At 39.8% G+C, this 24,176-nt stretch overlaps 2 protein-coding genes across 3 annotated transcripts; one reads left to right on the forward strand and one right to left on the reverse strand.

The window, feature by feature from the left end:
- Nucleotides 1-11,771: 11,771 nt before the first annotated feature.
- Nucleotides 11,772-13,175, forward strand: LOC146634975 (nuclear factor 7, brain-like). 2 transcript variants are annotated; one of them, XM_085343976.1, is made up of 2 exons: nt 11,784-11,814; nt 12,028-13,175. In XM_085343976.1, the coding sequence occupies exon 2, from the start codon at nt 12,390-12,392 to the stop codon at nt 13,173-13,175; it is 786 nt and encodes a 261-aa protein (XP_085200102.1). In that variant the 5' UTR covers nt 11,784-11,814; nt 12,028-12,389. The 2 variants fall into 2 exon arrangements, with proteins under 2 accessions (XP_085200112.1, XP_085200102.1); XM_085343986.1 differs by having other exon boundaries at nt 11,772-13,175.
- Nucleotides 13,176-18,535: 5,360 nt separating this feature from the next.
- Nucleotides 18,536-19,961, reverse strand: LOC146634976 (P2Y purinoceptor 14-like). The gene is made up of 3 exons (XM_085344243.1): nt 19,866-19,961; nt 19,504-19,763; nt 18,536-19,202 (listed from the first exon to the last, which is right to left on the reverse strand). The coding sequence occupies exons 1-3, from the start codon at nt 19,950-19,952 to the stop codon at nt 18,536-18,538; spliced, it is 1,014 nt and encodes a 337-aa protein (XP_085200369.1). The 5' UTR covers nt 19,953-19,961.
- Between the last annotated feature and the right edge of the window lie 4,215 nt (nt 19,962-24,176).

A 24,176-nucleotide genomic window follows, 5' to 3' on the forward strand; every position in this document is an offset into this window, starting at 1 on the left:
AGGGTTGATTGTTACTGATAATGTCTTGTAAATGATACTATTTGATAATGTGTCATTTGTTTCTGCTGGGACAGTCATTTGTCAATGACTGACGTCTTCTGTTCTCACCGTGGAGCAGCATTATGAAAAGATTTCCGTGTTGAGAAATCTCACTGTAGTTTCACACATCAGTTCAGTGGAAACAGCAGGAGGAAGTAGCTGGTGTGGTGCAACATATGCAACATACAACATAGAAACAAAAACACGCAAGACATAAAACTGTTTTTAAAGGACGAGCTGACACAGAAAAACTAAAAAGACATGTCATTAAAATCAACTCTGAGTTTGATTCAAAAGTCTGTGTGATTAAGAGCAGTTAAGGGGTCATGTTTTCTTGTGTACAGACACTGACCATCCAGTGGTGACTGAGTTGCTGAAGACTTTATAAGGATTTAGTGAGTAAACTAACCACACTCAATATCTATAAGTTCTAAAAAGCCCTTAAAAGGCGATAAGTGCACACATGTAGAGGTCACATTGGTCACTGCAGCGGTCATGTTGTTCAAGGCGAGCTGCACCTCCCAGTGCATGTATGTTGGTGGGACCAGAGCTTTATACAGATTAGAAAACAGTTTGGTTAGTTGCAACCTTGGAACTGCATTTAGAACATTTAGTGTTTAAAATACAAGTTTTTAAACCATTTAAATAAATGTAGATAATAATTCTAATGGCTGATTCTAGAGTCTAATACTTAAAATAAACCTTAGAATTGCTCAGATGCTTTCTAGTGTAGAACGTAAGTTAAGCATGTTTCTGAATTTTTGTTAGGTTAGCAGGATATAACCTAACATATATGTAAGGTTATATCCTGCTAACCTAACACTTACGCTCTCAGTTTAATGACATAACTGTAGATTGACACAGACTTGTCATTTTCCAATCAGTCGGTTGCTGCTAATTCACGAGTTAAAAACAATACAACAATACAACAGTGCAACATGTACCAGAAACTATGTTTGAGTCATGATGTGAGTGCTTAGTGCTCTGGAATACAAATCAGCGTAGTACAACTCTTTGATCAGATGTCATTTAGAATAAGCTGTCGATCTTTAGGCCCACAGAAACGCTGATGCAGGAAGTTTGGCTCTCTGAAAGCAGCTGGGCATCTAGTGGAAGTATGTTGTGGATCCAAATCCTTTTGAATTAGCCATTAAACACAGTAAAACTGTGAACCTCTTAGATCCAATCTTCTCAATTGCTCATCTCGCAGAAGATAAAAGGGAAGACCTCTTCACTGGAAAAAAAGGCCATGTTGGAATTTCCTTGATTCAATAATGGACATTTGTTGCACACAAATGTTTTGGCAGAAAATTAAACAACTGAGTTAAATCAACACAACTTTTTCATATTCAATAAACCTGTGCATTTTGTGTTCCTAAAACACGATTGAAACATGTTCAGATGGAGTAAGTTGAGCTCTTGGGATGTTTTAATCCTTCACGATTTTGTCATTTTATTTCAACACTATTCAATAACTTTTACCCCAATACTACTTGCTCACTTAAATACTACATGTTGTCTTCATATTACATAATGTTCAACAAAGTCTAGATCCTGGTTACCATAAAAATTGAATGGATTTACAATGACTACCATCCTCCGGGTTGCAGGAGGGCTGGGAAATAACCCTGAAATGATAGGTTATGAGGCAGGGTACACCCTGGACACCTCACCAGTCTTTCACATAGAAACAAACAACCATTTCACAGGTAATTTAGAATCACCAGTTAACCCTAACTGCTTGACTTTTAACTGTGGGAAGAAACCAGAATACCCAGAGAGAAGCCACTGCAAACTAGCCAGAATGTGGATTTGAACCCAGGACCTTCTTACTGTGAAGCAACAGCACTAACCACCATGCCAACAATCTAGGAAACACACGAAAGCTATGATTTCTTGTATTTGATGCAGAATTTTTTTGTTTTTGTCCTTGACAGGTTAATCCACAATAAATAGCAACAGCATGCACGTAGTGTGTGTAGTTCTCTGCCTCTTATAACTCCACTGATTTACCTGCAGTTTGAAATCTTGTGCGATCTTGTGAATTTCATGAGTTCAGCAACTAACCACTCTTACTAGATTGTATCAGGTCGTCTCAACAAGAACAAATTAAGTTTTTGAATTCCATGCAAATCCTACATGATTTAATTACATTCATAGAAACATGAAATTATTGTGTTCAAATTACAAGTTAGACTTTTTTAATGTAACAACCACCCAACTTACTTTTTTTGGTATACCAAAAAAAGTAGAGGCGGCTGCTCGACTTGACTGAGATGGATGCCTTCCTGAAACCACGATCTAAAGAGCGTGAGTCTGAAACCCGTGCAGTGTCACAGGATTTAACATTGCTATATTATTGACTTACTTCACTTGAACATGATATGAACAATTTAATCTACACTCTCTGCATATCATGTAGTTTCTACACTATATAGTTACACTTAACTTTAAAGCATGAGGCAATTGTGTTAAATACACGCAAGATGCTTACATAAATCCAAGAGCTGGCCAATCCACACACACACACACACACACACACACGCGCACACACACACACACACACACACACACCACATTCCTTCAAGTTGTTTAATCATATAAAATCCCCTCAAAACTTAACTCTCTCTCTCTGACTTACATGACTTAACAAAGTTTAAACTTTTAAATGTTAAAATCACTTCATTACATTTTCTTTGTTATTCTCAGCATATTAAGCAAATTTAAATATTGTTATAAGGTCCACTCCATCTGTCTTTTAATTAAAGTAATTTTGACATACAACCTATTCTGGTGGAGGTTACTGAAAATTATTCTGACATGATGAGGAAACTTTGGTATTTCCACACACACAGCATCAAGGGAATAACATTTTGTAAATGTTTGTGTGCGGTTTGTCACACAGTGTTTTTTGTGTTTTTAAATGTACAGCTGCTGTATCTCTCAGACATAGACAAAGATGTAAGACAGACAGGAGTGGAGAGGAAGAAGAGACGTTATATTTAAAGGTAAGGAAACCGTTCACTTCTCACTGGTTTTTGATAAACTGCAGATTTAAAGACTACATGTAGTGTCATCATTGTTTTTGTTTTTTTTTGTTTTTTTTTTTAACTTTTTATTTTCATTTTTTAAATTGAAAACGAACAACAAACAAACAGAAACAAACAATAAAAGACATTTACAGTTATGGGACAGAGTAGGTATCATCAACTAGCCAAAGCTTGACTGGCCATTATGACCAAAAAAAAAAAAAAAAATTCTCAGGAACACACTCTAGTGTCTTTATCTTTCAAACATAGCCTCAACCCTCTGAGGACCGAACACAGAAAATACGGGCGTATTAATAATAATAATAATAAAAAATAATAATTATAATAGTAACAGTATTGGTAATTACAGAAATTTAAAACAAAACAAAAAAACAAAAACAAAAAAAACAGAAAAAGAAAAAAAAAAGAAAAACATATCGTGTGAACCCCTCCCACCAACCCCCCACCCCTTTACCCCTGTATGGCTCTCAACTTCATCACATTCGTGTATCCAAACAGCCCATATTTACACCCGTCTATACGCAAGAATCAGCACAACATTCAAGAATTCTGATCAGAAGGGCCTAACCAAGGATCAATTCAGGGTAAACCCAGAGGAATTTACATCATCTCTATATTCTGTCAAGTCCAAAGACGGTAATACTGAAAGAAATGGTCCCCAAATTTTTTTAAAGGTTCCGTATTTCCCTTTTACACTATGCGATATCTTCTCAGGTGTACAGTAGGATGCTAACTCATTAATCCAATATCTCAGTGTTGGAGAATTTTCAGATTTCCAATGTGTCAGAATACATTTTTTAACTGCAGTACTCGCAAGTAAAATAAAATATTTCTTGTGGTAATCCACATTTATAGAATCTATGTCACCTAAAATCCATAGTTTTGGGTCCATTTCGACTTGGATCCCAATCACCCTTGAAATTATTTCAGTAGTCCGTCTCCAGAACTCCTCTATTACTGGGCAATTCCACAGCATATGAAGGAGATCACCATCTATCACCTTACATCTCAAACATTTGGGAGAGTAATTAATATCAATTTTATGTAATCTGTAAGGTGTATAATATGTCCTGTGGAATATATTAAATTGCATTTGTCTATGATTTGTAGAAATTAACATGGTCTGTGCCTGTTCCATTAGATGGTACCATTCTACCTCTTCATAAACATAGCCCAGATCTGCCTCCCATTTTCTTTTCAGAGACGTTTTGTTGTAGTCAGGTAATTTTTCATTAATAATAGTGTATATTGAAGATGCTATTCCTTTTATTGACTTCCATGGTTTGGTGCAAAGATGCGTTTCAAAAGGACTTTCTTTAGGAATCTCAGGGAATGTTCCTTTGGTTTTTTCTTTGATCCAGTCTCTTATTTGTAGAAATTTAAAAAAAATTTGGTCTGGAAGTTTAAATTTTTCCTTTAGTTGTTGGAAGTCAATAAATGTATCATTATTATATAGATCGGCAACAGTTCGAATATTTCTATCCTTCCATCCCCGCAATATGGAGTCGGAAATATGATGGGAGAGATCAGGATTGTCCCATAGGGGTGTCCTTCTAAGAAAAGAAATATTTATTTTTAGAAGTGAGTGGGATTCCTGCCAGGCACGGAAGGTGTTTAATATTATCGAATTATTTGTGAGCTTAGATAAACATTTTTTCGTACCTAGAAATGGGACGTCTTTTAATGATATGGGATTCACCTCATATTGTTCTATTGGAACCCGTCGAACCTCACTCCTCTCTGCATATAACCAGATCAAAATTGATCGGTATTGGGAGGTATCGGTCATCATTGTTAATAGAATATTGGATCTGTGTATGAATGGGCGAATCAGGGATGCTGTGTAAAATGTTTTGTCTGTTGACATTTATATTTTCAAATGTCAAGAAGTCAAACAAAGGAAGAACACACAATGACACATTTTTAATTTTATTCATCAAAATTATTTATTAATCAAACAGACATAACATTGTTGTTTTTCATCCCCTCAAAGAAATTCATCTTCAAAACACCATCACATCATATCACATAGAAATGATATCTCAGCTCTGTGGAGGAGGGAATCACAATAAAGCAGTTTATTTCAAGTTGTAGATTCAAGCTGCTCTTCATACTTTGAGCCACAAGATGTCACCAAAGAGCACTGTGCTGAAAGGGTTCGAGTAATGAAACCTTTTTCAATACTAGCTTCAGAAGTTCTGTTCTGTTCCTCATATCAAAAGCTGCTAAAAGGCATCTTTTAAGTTAAGCATCACTTTAGATAAGGAAACACACGGTGACCACTCTGCTACTGTTACGGTCGCTGACCTCTAGGCTCTCCCCATGTGAGAGAGCTCTTTGTCCTCCTTCTGTGTTGCTGCTATGCCTCGTAAGCACAGCTGAGATGTCTTGCAGCTTGTAGGCCACTGAATAAAGACTGCCATCTCAAAACACCATGCCCTTTTTCTTTCCATTTTCCTGGGCGTTAAGTTGCGGTGATTTGGATGGGCTGTGGTTGTGTGAAACTTTTAACAGTTGGTGTGACTGTTTCTTTTGTTCTTTTAAAGGTGTGTCTTTATATGAGTAACTGTAATCAGTCAGAAAACAGTTGTGTTGGGCAGAGTGCACCTTAGGAAAAAAGGTTTCTTCCTCACTTTGTTTCTTGCCTTTTTAAATAATGTATCCTTTTTATTGGAAGGATGACTGCATATTAACCAAATTCACTTTTGCGCTATTAGGCAAAATTGCTTAATAATACTTACAGTTCAAATACAGTCTCCATCACTAGTTATTACAACAGAGTGTTAGGGCCACATTAAGGAGAGAAAATATTGATCGTTTTGACAATAATGTTGAAATTTTAACATTAAGGTCAAAAATCTATTTTCGAAAAAAAGCCAAAATTCAGGCTTTTTTCAAGAAAAAGTAAATGTGGAGATTAAAGTTGTGTCAAGACAAACTGTTACAGTTGCTATAGCCTCTGAGTTAGTGAAATCATACTTCAGAGTCTGTTTTAGCAACAAGGAAATGACTTCCGTTTAGCACATAAACACGGCGTGATGAAAAGATGGCGTAGAAAGCTGCATTTTTACGCACAAGTGCGGAAGAGTTGGCTGGATTTGTACGAAAGGAAATGTCTGGCGGTGCACAGATGCGAGGTTATCAATGGTTACATCCTCGTGCATTAAAGACGATGTATGTTGTATCACAAGGCAGCTGATCAAATTGTTTCATTAACTCAAGTACAAAAGGTATTTTGTAGAGGCATCCATGGCAGTTTGCCACGAAACTGTTATCCTCCCATTTAAACTGAATTTTGACTTTATTTTCAAAATGATAAACAATATATATATTTTTCCTTGATGTGATCCTAATGCTCATCGGTAAGTTACTGTCAGGTAACAGTAAAAATCTTAATGATGACAGCAGTAATTTTTTATATCTAATCTCTAGAGTCTTCAGAGTCTATCACTACACACCCACCGAGTGTTGTAACATAAGCAACACTCAACACTTTCCTGTTGCAACTCAAAGGGTTGTTTTCAGAATTTAATGCACCAACTAAACAGCCAACAACTGTCCTTTCTGTCAAAATGAATATATAATGTACAAGCGTGAGTGTCTATGTTGAATCATCTAGGTAAGGAAATCTTAAAAAGTTGATTCTGTTCATCTGGACGTACTGTTTTTAGTCTGAGAAATATTTTGTCACTCATCCAATTGACTTCTTCAGGTAGGTGCACGGTTTTCTTAAACCAGAACGACTTAACATGGGAATTGCTGTTACTACTCAGTGACAATATTTTGAGAAGATCAGAGATTTTATTATGGAGGCAGATGAAACAATGGTCTTGTATGATGTTACATCTCTCTTCACTTGTGTGCAAGTCACTGAAGCATTGGTTGTAGTTTGTAAGAGATTACAGGATGACCCCAACCTCAGCAACAGGACCACTCTCAGCACTGACCAAGTGTGTTTGTTCTTGAAACTGTCTTCATTCCTCATATTTCAGGGTAAGTACTGCAGGTACAAAAAAAAGTGAGAGAGAGGGTGACAGAAAGAAATATAAACAAGCAAGGTTCCTGTTGTTCACTTCAAAGATCTGGCTCCAAGGCTACGTTCACACTGCAGGCGAAAGTGCATCAAATCCGATTATTTTAGACCCTATGCAACACATATCCGATCATGGTATGACAGTGTGAACGGCACAAATCCGATATTTTCAAATCTGATCTGGGTCACTTTCGTATGTGGTACTGAATCCGATACATATCCGATGTTTTAGAAAGCGACTGCTGTTTGATGGTCATGTCGCATTAAATCCGTCTTTTACGTCGCCCACACAAGACAGACGCCAATTATCAGCGCCGTTGAAGACAAACAAGAAAGCATGGCGGCGGAAACTGGAGGCAGAGCAAGTTAATGGACAGAAACTGAGGTTTTGGACTTGATTAGCATATGGGGAGACAATTCTAAAGAAATTGACAGTCTACTGCAACAACACCTACTACTACTAGCTCTGTAACCCCATTTTTACTTCCGTAAACAGAGCACATTGTGTGTGACATCTTCTTTTGCACATGCAGGCCGCTTTTAGAGCCATGAACGTTCACACTAGAGCGCATTTGCGGTCACATTTCATTTGTAGTGTGAACAACCAGACAAAAAATATCGGATGTGATGAAAAAATCGGAATTGAGCATTAAGACCTGCAGTGTGAACATAGCCTTAGAGCCGACACATCACTAGTTACCATGACAATGTACCAGGATAGTACCATGTGATTGCCAAACCCATGGCCACACTTTAAACTTTGTAACACTTGTATTTTCATTCCTTTTTTGAACACAATAACACACTTTAGTTTCCAATAAGTTTATTGATTAGTTTGGATACATGTGTTCTTTACTTATGTATTCATATCAGTTCATTACTTTGATTTTGGCTAACTTTTGTTTCTTTTACTTCTAACCTGCCATGATCCAGGGAGTTGCCAGACAAAGGTGGAGGCTAGGGTTTGAAACCATTAAATGCAAAGAGGGATAATTGGACGGCACCACCACTTCCTGCTGAAGGGGAGAATGTGTGTTTTCTTTAATTAAATACAAAGTATTTGTATTTAATTAAATATTGAGTTTGGGGTTTATTAGTTTTGATTTTCTTCTTTGGTGTTTATTATCAAACCAGACTGTACTGCACTGTTTGTTGTTTACAATTTTGTTTTGTTTAGTTACCCCGCTTGTGTCATAGTGGTCTGATCAGCCATTATATATACCTCTGTGTGTCATTTCATGTTTAAGTCAGTTATGTTTGTTTGGGCTGTTGCTTGGTTTGCTAAGTTTGCAGGCTTTGCAGGCTTTGCCTGAGTTTAGTTTTGTTTCATTGACCTCTTTCATTAGCTCAATATTTATTACTTTTGTAAACATAATTTTTGGGTTAAATGGCAACCCTATTTTTCAAATCATTCCTGTGACTCCTCCTGTTTTCAACTCAGTCCATCACATACCAACAAAATGAAGATGTATACAGAATTAATGGAAAGCCACAGAAAACGAAAGTCGTCCTCTTCTACCGAGCCACCTATGAAGAATGCAGATTCTTTCACTGGCTCAAGGCGGGTAACGCAAGCAACGTTTGAGAAGCTTCTGCTTATATCAATAGTTGATGCCACTGCTGCAGAAGCTACCAATGTTCAATACAAGAGGCTGTCTTGGTCTGCTTTTGCAAAATGTCAAGCTCTGTGGAATAAAACCAGTAGGTCAATCATGGCTTATGAAAGAGTGGAACGTGAGTGCAAGTTGCAGTTTCTTCGACCCAACCAGACTCATGGGAGCTCCCTGTTGTGTGCATTCATAAAGAGCAAGGAGAGAAAGCAATCTGCAATGTTTGCACTCCATAAAGATGTAAGTTGATGAAACTTGTTTTTAACCTCCTAGAACCTGGTGTCCACATATGTGAACATCACATTTTGGGATGTCTAGACCAAAATACTTCTCTACAAGGGCCTAATATCCACTTACGAGGAAATTATGCTGCCACTGTTCTATCAAATTTTGAAACAAATGCCCTGTGGATCTCGTTTTTCTCAAAAACAAAAATTAGGTAAAAAAAAAAAGGGGAATTCTAGGTTTTTACATTCTTTAGGTCCCAATCAACGCAAATAGCAAAGAAAAATTAAAAATGCATGCCATGAAAGAGTTCGGGTCTTAGGAGGTTAAATAATAATGTGTGAATTTTTGGATACTCGACCCACCTCTGGTCATAACTTACCTGTTAGCTCGGGGTGCAAATGAGGAGACATGCCCGGGTTTGTGGCATTATCATCATCTGAGTGGACAGAATCAGATTGATTGTAAATATCTGTGTATCTGAAACTGTAATGTTTTCTTAATATTTCAATAAATCAGATCTGGTTCCAAACAAAGTTTACTGATCCAGGACTGGAAATATCGGCTATTCGATATACAGGGAGTGCAGAATTATTAGGCAAATGAGTATTTTGTCCACATCATCCTCTTCATGCATGTTGTCTTACTCCAAGCTGTATAGGCTCGAAAGCCTACTACCAATTAAGCATATTAGGTGATGTGCATCTCTGTAATGAGAAGGGGTGTGGTCTAATGACATCAACACCCTATATCAGGTGTGCATAATTATTAGGCAACTTCCTTTCCTGTGGCAAAATGGGTCAAAAGAAGGACTTGACAGGCTCAGAAAAGTCAAAAATAGTGAGATATCTTGCAGAGGGATGCAGCAGTCTCAAAATTGCAAAGCTTCTGAAGCGTGATCATCAAACAATCAAGCGTTTCATTTAAAATAGTCAACAGGGTCGCAAGAAGCGTGTGGAAAAACCAAGGCGCAAAATAACTGCCCATGAACTGAGAAAAGTCAAGCATGCAGCTGCCAAGATGCCACTTGCCACCAGTTTGGCCATATTTCAGAGCTGCAACATCACTGGAGTGCCCAAAAGCACAAGGTGTGCAATACTCAGAGACATGGCCAAGGTAAGAAAGGCTGAAAGACGACCACCACTGAACAAGACACACAAGCTGAAACGTCAAGACTGGGCCAAGAAATATCTCAAGACTGATTTTTCTAAGGTTTTATGGACTGATGAAATGAGAGTGAGTCTTGATGGGCCAGATGGATGGGCCCGTGGCTGGATTGGTAAAGGGCAGCGAGCTCCAGTCCGACTCAGACGCCAGCAAGGTGGAGGTGGAGTACTGGTTTGGGCTGGTATCATCAAAGATGAGCTTGTGGGGCCTTTTCGGGTTGAGGATGGAGTCAAGCTCAACTCCCAGTCCTACTGCCAGTTTCTGGAAGACACCTTCTTCAAGCAGTGGTACAGGAAGAAGTCTGCATCCTTCAAGAAAAACATGATTTTCATGCAGGACAATGCTCCATCACACGCGTCCAAGTACTCCACAGCGTGGCTGGCAAGAAAGGGTATAAAAGAAGAAAAACTAATGACATGGCCACCTTGTTCACCTGATCTGAACCCCATTGAGAACCTGTGGTCCATCATCAAATGTGAGATTTACAAGGAGGGAAAACAGTACACCTCTCTGAACAGTGTCTGGGAGGCTGTGGTTGCTGCTGCACGCAATGTTGATGGTGAACAGATCAAAACACTGACAGAATTCATGGATGGTAGGCTTTTGAGTGTCCTTGCAAAGAAAGGTGGCTATATTGGTCGCTGATTTGTTTTTGTTTTGTTTTTGAATGTCAGAAATGTATATTTGTGAATGTGGAGATGTTATATTGGTGTCACTGGTAAAAATAAATAATTGAAATGGGTATATATTTGTTTTTTGTTAAGTTGCCTAATAATTATGCACAGTAATAGTTACCTGCACACACAGATATCCCCCTAAAATAGCTAAAACTAAAAACAAACTAAAAACTACTTCCAAAAACATTCAGCTTTGATATTAATGAGTTTTTGGGTTCATTGAGAACATGGTTGTTGATCAATAATAAAATTATTCCTCAAAAATACAACTTGCCTAATAATTCTGCACTCCCTGTACTGCACCCATTTACAATCCCGTTTCTGTCTCTACGAGCCGCTCACATCACTTGACATTTTTCTAAGTACAGGTCATTCCACATAAATTTATCAAACACCTCCCACCTGACCAACCCTTAGTTACAAGAAATAACACCACCTGTGTTTGTGTGACTACACTCCCACTGTTGGGAACCTGAGAAATAACCAGAACAAAGTCTGAAATAAAAGCTGACAGACATCTGCAATGCTGAGTCACACTTTATTTTCTGAGCTTCATGCTGTGACCTGTTTCACAGTTGATGGCACCTAAACGACTTAACTCTGGAATTAAACACACCCTCATTTATGGGTGAAGGAACAGCCTTTGTAAAGTGAAGGTGAATGAAGTTCCTCCCCTCACATCACTTACCTGAGACAAACCAGGAAACAGACTCTTTTTCTTCCTCAGTACAGAGAGACGCACAGACGATCAGACTGAGCTCAGACCAAACTAGCAGCTTCCTCTGAGTGAGTCCAGCTACAGGAGAGAAAAGTGGAAAACTCCAACACTGCTGCTTCAAGCTGCTGACGCTCCACACACTGAATGTGAGTTTGAGCAAAAACACGACTCAAAGGAAGTTTCAGTGAAGGTGGTAGAGGAGGGAGGGGAGCCAGGACTGACTGTACTTCCTGTCTGCTGTTTTCAGCTTCACTCACAGACTCAATGGCTTCCAGATCAGAGGAGGATCTCTGCTGTCCGGTCTGTCAGGAGGTCTTCAGAGATCCTGTTCTTCTGTCATGTAGCCACAGCTTCTGTAAAGACTGTCTGAAGAGATGGTGGAGAGAGAGACCAACACACGAGTGTCCAGTTTGTAAGAGAAGATCTTCAAAGGAAGATCCACCTTTAAATCTGGCTTTAAAGAACCTGTGTGAGTCGTTCTTACAGGAGAGAGATCAGAGAGCTTCAGAGGCTCTCTGCAGTCTGCACTCTGAGAAACTCAAACTCTTCTGTCTGGACCATCAGCAGCCAGTGTGTGTCGTCTGCTGTGCCTCAGAAAAACACACCAATCACAGATTCAGACCCATCGATGAAGCTGCACAACAACACAAGAAGGAACTTCAGGAAACTCTGGAGCCCTTAAAGAAGAAGTTAAAGGTTTGTGAAGAAGTTCAAGTGAAGTTTGATCAAACAGCAGAACACATTAAGGTCCAGGCCCGACACACAGAGAGGCAGATTAAGGAGCAGTTTAAGAAGCTTCACCAGTTTCTAGCAGAGGAAGAGGAGGCCAGGCTGGCTGCACTGAGGGAGGAAGAGGAGCAGAAGAGTGGGATGATGAAGGAGAAGATGGAGGCTCTGAGCAGAGAGATAGCAGCTCTTTCAGACACAGTCAGAGCCACAGAGGAGGAGCTGAGAGCTGAAGACGTCTCATTCCTGCACAACTACAAGGCTGCAGTGGAAAGAGTCCAGCGCTGCCCCCTGCTGGATGATCCACAGCTGCCCTCAGGAGCTCTGATAGACCAGGCCAAACACCTGGGCAACCTGACCTTCAACATCTGGAACAACATGAAGGACATGGTCTCCTACACTCCTCTCATCCTGGACCCAAACACTGCTCATCCAAACCTCATCCTGTCTGAAGATCTGACCAGTGTGAGACGAGGAGGAGAGAAGCAGCAGCTTCCTGATAATCCAGAGAGGTTTGATTATTACTTCTCTGTCCTGGGCTCTGAGGGCTTTAACTCAGGGACTCACAGCTGGGATGTTGATGTTGGAGACAGTACATGGTGGAGACTGGGTGTGTTAGCAGAGTCTGTGCAGAGGAAAGGAAACATACGATCTGGATTATGGAGAATACGGTTCTATGAAGGTGAATACTCAGCACGATCACCATCAGCTCCTTTCACTGATCTCTCAGTTCAGAAGAAGTTCCAGAGGATCAGAGTGAATCTGGACTGGAACAGAGGAAAGCTGTCGTTCTCTGATCCTGATACTAACACACACATACACACCTTCACACACACTTTCACTCACAGGATGTTTCCATACATTAGCACTGGTGATAAAGTGAAGGTGTGTCCGTTGAAGGTGTCAGTGTCAGTGCAGCAGATGAGTTGAGGATGATGATGTTTCTAATGTTGTTTCCTGTCAGTGAGTTGAAGCTGTTAAACTGCAGCCGTCCTCCTGCTGCCTCGTTGTTCCAAAGCTCTTTGTTTCTCTTTTAGTTTCACTCTTTCTTTCTGTTTCTGCTGTCCACCTTTTCACATGGAAAATCATTTCACTGTTTCTCACTGAATGACTCCCCAAACTAGATTTGAAATTCTATCAAGTTTCTAATCATTACAAGTGATTCATGTTTCTATTTGATGTGTAAATGGAGATGATTTAGTTTGCTGGGATATGGACTGACATGTGTTGAATGGGAGGAGCAGTTTGTTGTTGTCTTCTTGGCTGTTTATGACAACAATAAATATGTTGTTGAAACAATGATTCATGTTTAACTCCATATATGAAATGTTTCTGATCTTTGAATTCTGTTTGATTAAAGACTTTCTTCATGACACAAATGAGATTTCAGTGTATTAATAGAACTAAATAAGCTCAGAGTTGAAAGGCTGGAGTATTATGTACGTGCTTCACTGTCAGGATCTTCAGGGGGATTCAAAGGGAAACATCAAACTGCTGTAATGAGATAAACTAGTTGGGCTGAACACAAAAACACAGGGGGATTCAAAGTCATGAGATAAACTAGTGTAGAGAAAATATTCTGAGCTTTATTTAGTATCAAAGCAGAGCGTGTCGTCCAGCCGGAGGAATGTCTCCGACTGCTTCACATAGAAACATCAGCAGGAAGTTTGTAATGACTGAGCTCGTTTCATCAGCTAGTTTTTCCTTTATTTACAGCAGAAGTAGAACTGAATGTGTGTATGGATTCAGAGCGCTCGCTGTCAGGACAAGGAGGGGAAGAGATTTAAAGGGGCAAAGAGCTGTTTTTAGAGCCTTATTTTCACTTCTTTTCACCCTGCTGTCAGTCTCAACACTCAAACACACAAAAAGATTGACGTCTTCATGTCTTTCATTTGTGGACGAGCACATAAATATTTGCTAAAAATAAAAAGATTCTTCCAATAACTGATTGAAGAACAAATCAATCTATTTTAAAGTGTCATTAAAACAAACAGTTCAAAGCAGGAAATAAAGTGTCCGTTCACAGCACCAACAAAGCAAGTCTTTACAAATAAATTTGCTCCACCATTTTCCTTCATGCTGTCCAACCACTGCCAGAAGATTTAGACCCCACCGTGTCATTTTCAGCTGTGGATCACCACACAGATGCTCAAAGTGATTTGATAGAAACCTCGATCCACAATGAAATCCTCGCCACAGAATCTCAGCCATCTCTTCTTCCTCCTTTTCTGAGAAAGCCATCAAACTTTACATTACACTCTGCATTTTTCAGGGTAAAGTCCTCCACTGATATCTAACACACTGCTAACTGACCTACTTCAGTTTGTTTTGTGTGGAAAGCATCATCATCATCGTTATTTTGACCTTTGGCTTATTTCATTTGACATATTATGTGTGAAGAGTATCATTATTGACTCCACAATCTTCAGTTATTCAGTGTGTTTATTAAAATCAAAGGTGTGTGAGCAGCTCAGTTATACCAAATGAACATCATCTCTTTGTGTGTGTGTGTAATAATTACATTACTATTAATGTAACTACTATAATTAATAATTATTACATAGTTGTTTACTTTGACTATTATTGTTTTCTAAAGAAAACAACTTTGTCTAAAAAATTAACTACAGATTGATCTAGTTTAAATTTTAACTTTATTAAGGGGTGGTGATTGCTCAATTTATGCAAAGACTTTGAAATATTTTAATCCATCTGTCCAAATACCAAAAACATTGTCCGAATACCGTAAAATAAATTAGTGGTAATTTATTGCAATTTCCTAAAATTGTCGTTTCCCAGTGGGACATATAAATATCCACGTAGTGCACAACCTGAGATTTGGAGAAAAAAGGAATCCTCAAATTGAAAATCATTTCTAGTCAAAGTTCATTTTAATAATTTTAAAATTTTATCATCAGAACGTGTAAAATTCACATTTTATTTAAATATTTCATCCACTGCCAATAAGCCCAACCTTGTGTCTATGTTGGTACAGAGGAACTCCACATCCATCGTAAAAAGTAAGGCGTCACATGGATCATTCACATCTTTCAATTTGTCAATAAAGTCATATGTATCTTTCACATAACTAGGGTGCATTAAAGGGATGAGACAAGGAATTTAGAAAAGACTCTATATGCTGTAATCCTGAATGATTCAGAGTCACAATCACTAACAACAGGGATCTTAAATGGAACAGACAAGGTTTCTGGAGGTTTATGAATCTTAGGTGAAAGATAAAACCGGCGAGGATGAGGAAAAATTGGAGCAGAAAGATATTTTTCCTGAGACTTGGAAATATAACCCTCTTCTTTCAACTCCCTCACAATACTTCTGACAAGATTCTGAGTCTCTTTCACCTTCTTTTCAACACAACAGGTGCAGTTTAGTGTATTACTGCCTCCTACTGGAACACGTATGTCATTGTTAGTGAATCACTTGAACTATTGCCTACATCCCAGCTAAGTGATCAAAGGTCTTAATATCTCGCCTCATGTGAGTAAAAACTATAAGAGTGCTAAAACAGAGCTTTTCTCTATTTCCTAAAAAATAATTTATTTGTAATCAAAAATAAACCCCAAAAGAAGTAGTGGTGTAGTCGGTTAATCACCGATCAAAACATAACCCAAGGTAAACATGAATATATACCAGTTAACATAACTATATGAGAGTTAGTTATGCTCAATACTGACATGTTGAATGTAAATAAAATAAAGTAAATATGTTCAAGTTAACCAGTATTGTAACTACAGGGTCCAACAAACAGTGGCCACACCTACTGATGTCTTCTGAAGTTTATTTCTCTCTGTTATTTTCTTCAGACACCGTGAAAACTAAAGAAAACACAAAGTTTACAACTTAAATATCTCTGACCTTATAAAAGTCTCACATGTTAGGGTCCATAAACAGTCTGCAGCTGCAGAACAGAAAAAAAAAGATTGAGCTTTGCTGTGACGCCGAGACAAATCCCGCTAGTGGATCACAATCAAGTGTGTTTGTTTTTGGAACTGTGTCCACCTACTTCACATACAAGGGTCAATTCTACAGGCAGAAACATGGGTGTGCAATGGGCTCCCCAGTTTCACCCATCATGGCCAATTTGTACAATGGCCAATTTTTTTTTCTGCTCTTGATCTTGACAAAGGCGGTCACACTCCTCCTCCTCTCCCTTAGCTTCCCTGCTTAGCCTCTTATGTCCTTGTCTAGTCTCGTGTATTTTGTATTACTTTTCCCTGGAACACTCTCTCTCAGTCTGTTCTCTAAAACCTAAAAGAGGAATTATGGATTGGATCAACTGGTCCCTAAATGCAATTGACACCCCTTTCTCAACGAGAAGTCTGGGCTTGGGTGAGCCTGAGTGCTGAAGATATCTACCTATTTGGAACCATGGTAACAGGGTTCTGGCTGATTGGAGCTGGCTTGGCCCTGACTTATCGAAGACTTAAGGCTGCCTGCTGGGATTGAAACGATGGGAGAGGCGTGAGTTTCTCAAAATGGGCTCATTGAGTCGGCACGGATAAGATCTTGGAAAGGCTACGGCTGCTGTGAATACTCAGAATAACACCTCTGAGCGCAAATTGGATCACATCTTGGAGAAGCTCACTGTGGTCGTGAGTTCCCAGAATTGGCTCTTTGAGCACAAGAATGACAACATCACAGAACCCAAGTATGGCGAAGCTCGCGGCTCTCCAACGGGAGATTGAGAGACCAGTGTTAGAACTGCTTTGAAATTCATATGAGCTGTTGGCACTAAAGTAAAAAGTTAAAACCACCATCACTTCTTGTGGATACCCTTTCGGCGCCAGCTGCGGTTGCAAGACTGGAGCCGAACAACAACACCCTGATAACAACTGTGTTTAGTCTGTTCCTTCCCATTCCATGCAAGGCCACTTGGGTTGGCTGGAAGACTGTTTACTTAGCCTAGCAGGGCAAAGGACACTGTCTCAGCTGAACTATGGACACGCACACACACACATATACACTGATATGCACACGCTCATCCCCCCTCCCTTTCCAAACGCCTTCGATGCTTGTTCCCTCCTGGGAACACGAGGCGGGTCTGAGCCCGCGCTGGAATGGTAGCGCTGGACAGGATGGCTGCTGTGTTTGCTTCGGATTATTCCTCACCCCCCACCCGACCCTGTGGCTTGTCACGTGTTCCATAATGTTGTGCTGTGGACATTTATGTGCTTTTTGTGCAGAGGAGTTTTTTTGTTTCCTGTGCTCATGCTATCCTCCCAGGAGCCCAGCATGAGTAGAGGTCACTTTTTTTCCTCTTGTACTTTCCCATTGTAGTGTATATTTCAGTGTTTTTTTTCTGTAACGCTACCGATCTCCGACCTGTATCCCCATGTGATGTCTGTGTTGTGTGTGTAAGATCGGGGGAGGGGGGGGGTCCTATTTCACTGCAGGGCAACTTGCACATAGCAAATGAAGCCTTGATTGATTGATTGATTGATTGATTGATTGATTGATTGATTGATTGATTGATTGATTGATTGAAGAAGTGGAAAAGAGGGCTTTGCTATCCTACCCTGGAACACCACAAAGCCATTGGTTCAGATATTTGGATGACACCTGGGTGAAAATCAAATCTCAGGACGTCCTACATTTCACAGATCACATTAACTCAGTGGACCAATACATCAAATTCACCAGGGAGGATATGGAGACTGCAGGTTAGCCTTCTTAGACTGTGAGATTACCAAATCCAAAGCATTAGCTAAAATGCCTTGAGATAACTTCTGTTATGAATTAGAGCTATATGACCCTATAGATGCATATAGGTCCTTTTGACTAAAACGGTGTGGAACAACTGATTCATGAGTTAAAAAAAGAAGTCAGTACAACAATGCTATTTATAATCAAGTATATTTGAATCATGATGTGACTGAATGTGCTCACGAATATAAATCATGATGATGTGTACATGCCAACCTCAAAACATTGTCGCTTTATTCAGTGTATTTCCTACAATACACATCAAAATGAAATGAAACATTTCTGGAAAACAGCCAAGTAGAAAAAAAAACCTGAGATGTCTTTTTTTTTAAGCAACACCAATTATCTATGCTTTAATTTTTGTTATGAATAAAATAATAAAAAAAAACATATTGCAGAAAGGTAAAAAGTTCTTCTTGATATGTTTAAATAAGCTTAGCAGAAACTATATTTTTTGTAAAGATTTGGGGTGGATAAGCATGATTTCACAGAACTCACGTGACAAAAAAAGAGAAAGAAAAAACACACACACACACACAAAACAAGGCTGTACATAAAATATGGAAGTTTTCCTACAGTTCATTGGTTTGAGACGTTGCTGTTGATGTAACGATGCCAAACTGCTCCTTGCTGCTCTCACTCCCCTCACTCACTTGTTGAATGTTGGCTCTCCTGGACAACTTTCTCACCCTGGCCCGAAAAGCCTTACAGAGGTAAAAGTAAACAACTGGGTCCAGGCAGATGTTGAAAACTGAGACCATGGTGGACACCTCCTTCAGGTAGTACAACACTGGACCTACTGTGCAGTTTCCCGACAGAAAAGTAAAGGGAAGTCGAACCAGGTGATAGGGGACAAAGCAAACACAGAAGATGCTGACAAGCAGCAACATGTTCCTGCGAGACTTCAAGAGCTTCTCAGAGGAGGCCAGCTGCCTCTGCTGTGCCTGCAACACCCTGCGGGAGGTGCTGTAGTAGAAGAAGACCAGGGATATGAAGACTAAGAGGAAGATGATGGCAGACAGAACCTGGATGATTTTAAAGAACAACTTGACTGATTCACTAAAGAGGGGATCACAGCGGCTGGAGTTAGAGGTCAGAGATTCCTGAGTCATCAAATACAGATTGCTGTAAGAAATTGCTGTAGCCAGAAGAAAAACCCAGGTGACCGCAGAGATGATGTGGGCAGTTCGTACTGTCTGCAGGACGCGAGTTCCTGAAGGATTGACGATCTTCAGATACCTGAAGAGAGAAGCAAAAGCAGGCAATAGACAAATTCACTAATCAGCCACAGTGCTGCCAAAATCATTAAGTTAAAAAATGCATTCATGCTTTAATTAGGACTGCAGGATTTAAATGGTAAATGGTAAATGGCCTGTATTTATATAGCGCTTTACTAGTCCCCAAGGACCCCAAAGCGCTTTACATATCCAGTCATCCACCCATTCACACACACATTCACACACTGGTGATGGCAAGCTACATTTACTGATGTAACACCCAGTGTTGTACTTAACAACACTGTAAAGGTTTTTTTTTTTACCTGTTGGCAGCGATGTACCCCATAAATATGATGCTGGCATACATGTTGAGGAAAAAGGCAGAAGCTCCAAAGCTGCAGTAGAGACTCGGGATTATTCCAGAGCTTCTGGCATAGTAAGTGATGCGGAGTGGCAGACAGAGGCAGAATAGGAAGTCAGCAGCTGTCAGGTTCTTCAGGAAGACTTTCAAGCTGCTGGACGCCTGCTTTCGACCTCGACAACAGTAGAACTTCATGATGAAGCCATTGAGAGGTAAACCTACCTAAAGAAACACAGAAAGGATGGAGAGAACAGACTTTGGTACATGCACTGGGAACCTCAAACCAATTTCTGACAGAGCACAATTTGATGATTTGAAACTTACCAGGAAGACCAAACTGTGGACCAGTATAAAGAAAGGTTTGGCTGAAATATCCTTAACCTCACAGGTCTCATTGGAAGGTGAAGTCATGGTATTTTGGTCAGTGATGTTTCTGGAGCGGAAACAAAAATCCACCTCACATATACATCATTTTGCAACAAATTATGTATAATTGCTATTTTAATCTTTGAAATTATCTTCATGGTGTCTTTTTTTGATGTAGTAACTCAAAGTGAAACCATCCATCCATTTGCTTATCCTTTTCAGGGTCGCGGGGGTGCTGGAGCCTATCCCAGCTGTCATAGGGCGAGAGGCGGGGTACACCCTGGACAGGTCACCAGTCTGTCACAGGGCCAACACACAGGGACAGACAACCATTCACACTCACATTCACTCCCACATTCACACCTATGGGCAACTTGGATTAATCAATTAACCTATCCCCACAAGCTGCATGTCTTTGGACAGTGGGAGGAAGCCAGAGTACCGGAGGGAACCGACGTGAACACGGGGAGAACATGCAAACTCCACACAGAAAGACCCCGGCCTGATGGTAGAATTGAACTCAGGACCTTCGTGCTGTGCGGCAACAGTGCTAACCACCGTGCCACCATGTGATGATGGTCAAACTAAGTAAGTTCACCCTAAGGTCAGATGGTGCAATGTTCAGAAAAACTGTGAAAAAATCCCAAGAGATATATCTCAGACTCCACAGGCCACTGTGAACATGATAAATGTTAAAGTTCGTGACAAACAATCTAAAGAAGACCGAACAACTATGGTTTGTTTGAAAGTGCTGCCAGGAGAAAGCCTCTTCTCCTCACAAAGAATATGGCAACATGGCTTAGGCTTGGGAAGTTACTTCTAAACAAACCACAAGACTTCTGTACAGAGCAGCCAGAAGTGCAGATATTTGGCAGCACCATGTTTGGCATTCCCAGCATTTCAGCAAAAGGTATCATTAACTATTAGAACAGTGGTGGAGGAGTGATGATTAGGGTTTGATTTGCAGCCACGGGACCTGGGCACCTTAAAGTCACAGAGTCGACCATAAACTCCTCTGCATACCAAAGTATTATAGTCAAATATAGTATTATAGGAGTCAAATGTGAGACCGTCAATAGGACAAAGATCCTAAGCACAGCAGCAAATCAACATCAGAATGATTGAGAGACGGCAAACCTCAAAGAAGCATGAAAAGAAAGCCAATAGAGCTCCACAACAATGTGAGAGTCTGACAAAGCCATGCAGAAAACCATTACTTCACATTACTGCTAAAAGTGATTCTAAAAGCTACTGAATCATACAGCCTGGTTGTTCTGAGTTAAAAGGAAGTCCTGTTAAAAGGGAGTTTTTCCTTCCAACTGTCGCCAAAGTGCTTACGCAAAGGGGGCACACGATTATTGGTGGTTTCTCTGTATAATTGTACCTGAAGATATAAAGCTAAGGAAACTGTTTTTGTGATTTGTTGCTTTAAATATGACTAAAATTGGATGAAACAACAGATGTGTGGTATATTAGGAAGATGGCCACTACTGACCATGTGCCTAGTGAATGTCTCAGGCAGCAGAAACTCAAGAAAGAAGAGGAGCAAGAAGAAAAATCGCCGTGGAAAGACAGGCGTTTGCATGGCATGTACTGCCAGCAGACAAAAGACATGACTCACACTGAGAAATCTTACTAATGGCTGGAGAAAGCTGGGCTGAAAGAAAGCACGTGCCAGCTCAGGAATGAGCCTTAAGCACAAGATCGATAGAAACTGAGGTCTACTACAACAAGGAAGGCCAAGGTGGTGAACTCTCTCTACTCTCACGGTCAATGTAGAATCAGTGGTTAATCTAACCTCAGTCTTTAGACTGTGGTATGAAGCCAGAGTAACCAGAGAAACAAACACCAGGAAACTGGACAAAAAAAGGCCCCAGATTTGATTCAAACCCAGGACCATCTTGCAGCGAGATGACAGTGATAATTACTGCATGGCATCCTTCTTCCCTCTATTTAACATTGAAACAATCTCATCTTTAACCGTTATCTCTCATGATTTGCCAGACTTACTACTTGAACTTTGACCTGAATTTCTACATCTCATCTCCTTGCAGAGTTGTGTTTTCACCCATGCTCTGAATAGGTTATTTAATTGCTGAGTAACATCATGTGGTATCAGTTACAATGCACACGACTAATTTGTGAGTTTCCTGTGTACGTACATTGACTTCCATAAAGACAAACAAAATAGGCTGCATAGATTAAAAATAATCCTACCGTAAATATGAGAAAAGCTGTGCAGAGTTAACTAGAAATGGCCTCAGACTTATTCTAAAGATAGGTCTGAGTCCAGATCTGGATCATGGTTAACTATTGGTAGTTTTGGCCCAGGCCTTAGTCAAATTTAGAATCATGAGATCAGATTGGTCTCTTGAACACGGATGTTAGTTGTGGGTGCTGATCATTGACTGTTTTTGCTCCACATGTTAAAGATAATCATTTTTCAGTTTTTTTGTTTTTTTAATCAGCAGAAGTACAAATAAATGTGAGTCTGAGAAACCAGCGGGACTCACCTGTATTTGATGTATCCCTCTGCAGTTTTCTGTCAGCACGAAACGCTACTTCAGTCAATATGTTTTCGTGGTTTAATGGTATCATTGTAAATCAGAAAACACACAGTAACTGCAGCTCTACCCTGATCTCTGACGTGTTTCCTGTTTGAAACCACTGAAATTGCTGCACAGAAAGCTGACACTTCATTTATGATTAGTTGTGATAAACAGGCCATATACAATGCTGGGAATCATTCTGTGCCTCCTTTGTAATGTCTTTTTAATTTTTTTAAATATATTTTCACGCTTAAGTGTTTCGCATCATCAACACAATTTTAATATTTGACACAGATAACTCGAATAGATATAAAACGCAGTTTTTAAATGATGATTTAAAACAAAGTACTGTTTATACACTTATCATCAGTATGTGTATCACAGTGCAACACAAAGTCACATCAAGGGTATCAGTCTCTCCAAGTAAGTTGTGAATTCATTTCACCTGCTTTGGTGAAGATGAAAGTGACAACAACTACACTAGAGACGAAACAACAGGTCAATCTTCAAAATAAATAGTTTAGCAGGTGATAGTCAGAGACTATAACTACAGATTTTTCTCTAGTTAAGTTTTTTGCTGGTGGCCTTAACTGGTAGATTAGGACAGTACCTTTAGGCTATTGAGGTTTTGTGTTCTCGCCGCAGATGAATTCAGTGAAACCAGTGTCATAGATCCCATTTAAAAAAGTGTTTCCCCGCCCTGGTTCCCAAAGCCACACACCTAGTAGCCAATTCACAGATAAAGGTGAAGTGTATTGCTACTGCGAACGTACCAAAACTGAACCAAAACCCCAGGGTGAACCAAGTTCAAAATAACAAACAAAAAATCTATTCCAAAAAAGTGCTACCTGAACAATAAGCAGAGCTATTTTCCAATACTATATATAAATGTGTGTCAGAACACACGCACAAGAAAAAACACTATGAATTTGGCGGTGGAAGACGGGCCTGCTGCTGCTTGATGCTGCCAGAGTTTCTGAGGTGGCTAAGTTGGCAGTGGGGTCCAATCAGCAGATGCCATGTTCAAGCCAACCCCAAACAGCCCACTTAATCAGAAAAAGGACTCTTAAAGGTACAGAACACACATGTAAACTACAGTCCAGACATATGGATTTAGTGGTCATAATTCATATTTATAGGATTTATGACCGAAATACTGCCAGGGCCATTACACCAGGGCTTCTGCTGAGCTCAAAGGTCAATACGAGGCTGAACTCAATACAAACACACTGCCACACACACAGAGTGGCCACTTTGCAGATTTCTCAGGTTTGCCAAAATGTATTATTTTACTGACACCTATAATAACATTGCAGGCCTTCCTCATTCCCCTCATCAGTTGGAAAATTGAAAACCAAGTAATATTGGCTAGCTATCACACAGTTAAAATAAATACAACCTCCATCCCCACTGTCAGATAATGGTGATGGTGATGATAATGGCACTGAGCACTACAGAAGTAAGGTTTATATCTTTTGTTTCTGCGGAGTCTCGTGTCTCTCCACTTCACTCACTGGGTGCTGTAATGTATGCATTAAGGCGTGTTGTATCACTTCCTGTTGCTTTTCTGTTGCAACTCACAGTGCTGTCGTCTGCACTTCCACCATGTTCTGCCCAAACAGGGAACAGTTCAAAGGTCAAGCCCATAATATTCTAAGAATGTGACAACATCGCACACTCTGAATGTAAGGCGTGAACCAGCAGACAAATCAGCAAACCA

This window comes from Diplotaxodon limnothrissa, linkage group LG3 (assembly GCF_057381915.1).
Source record: "Diplotaxodon limnothrissa isolate DT_005_m linkage group LG3, D_limnothrissa_male_GT1.1, whole genome shotgun sequence".
Taxonomy (NCBI): domain Eukaryota; kingdom Metazoa; phylum Chordata; class Actinopteri; order Cichliformes; family Cichlidae; genus Diplotaxodon; species Diplotaxodon limnothrissa.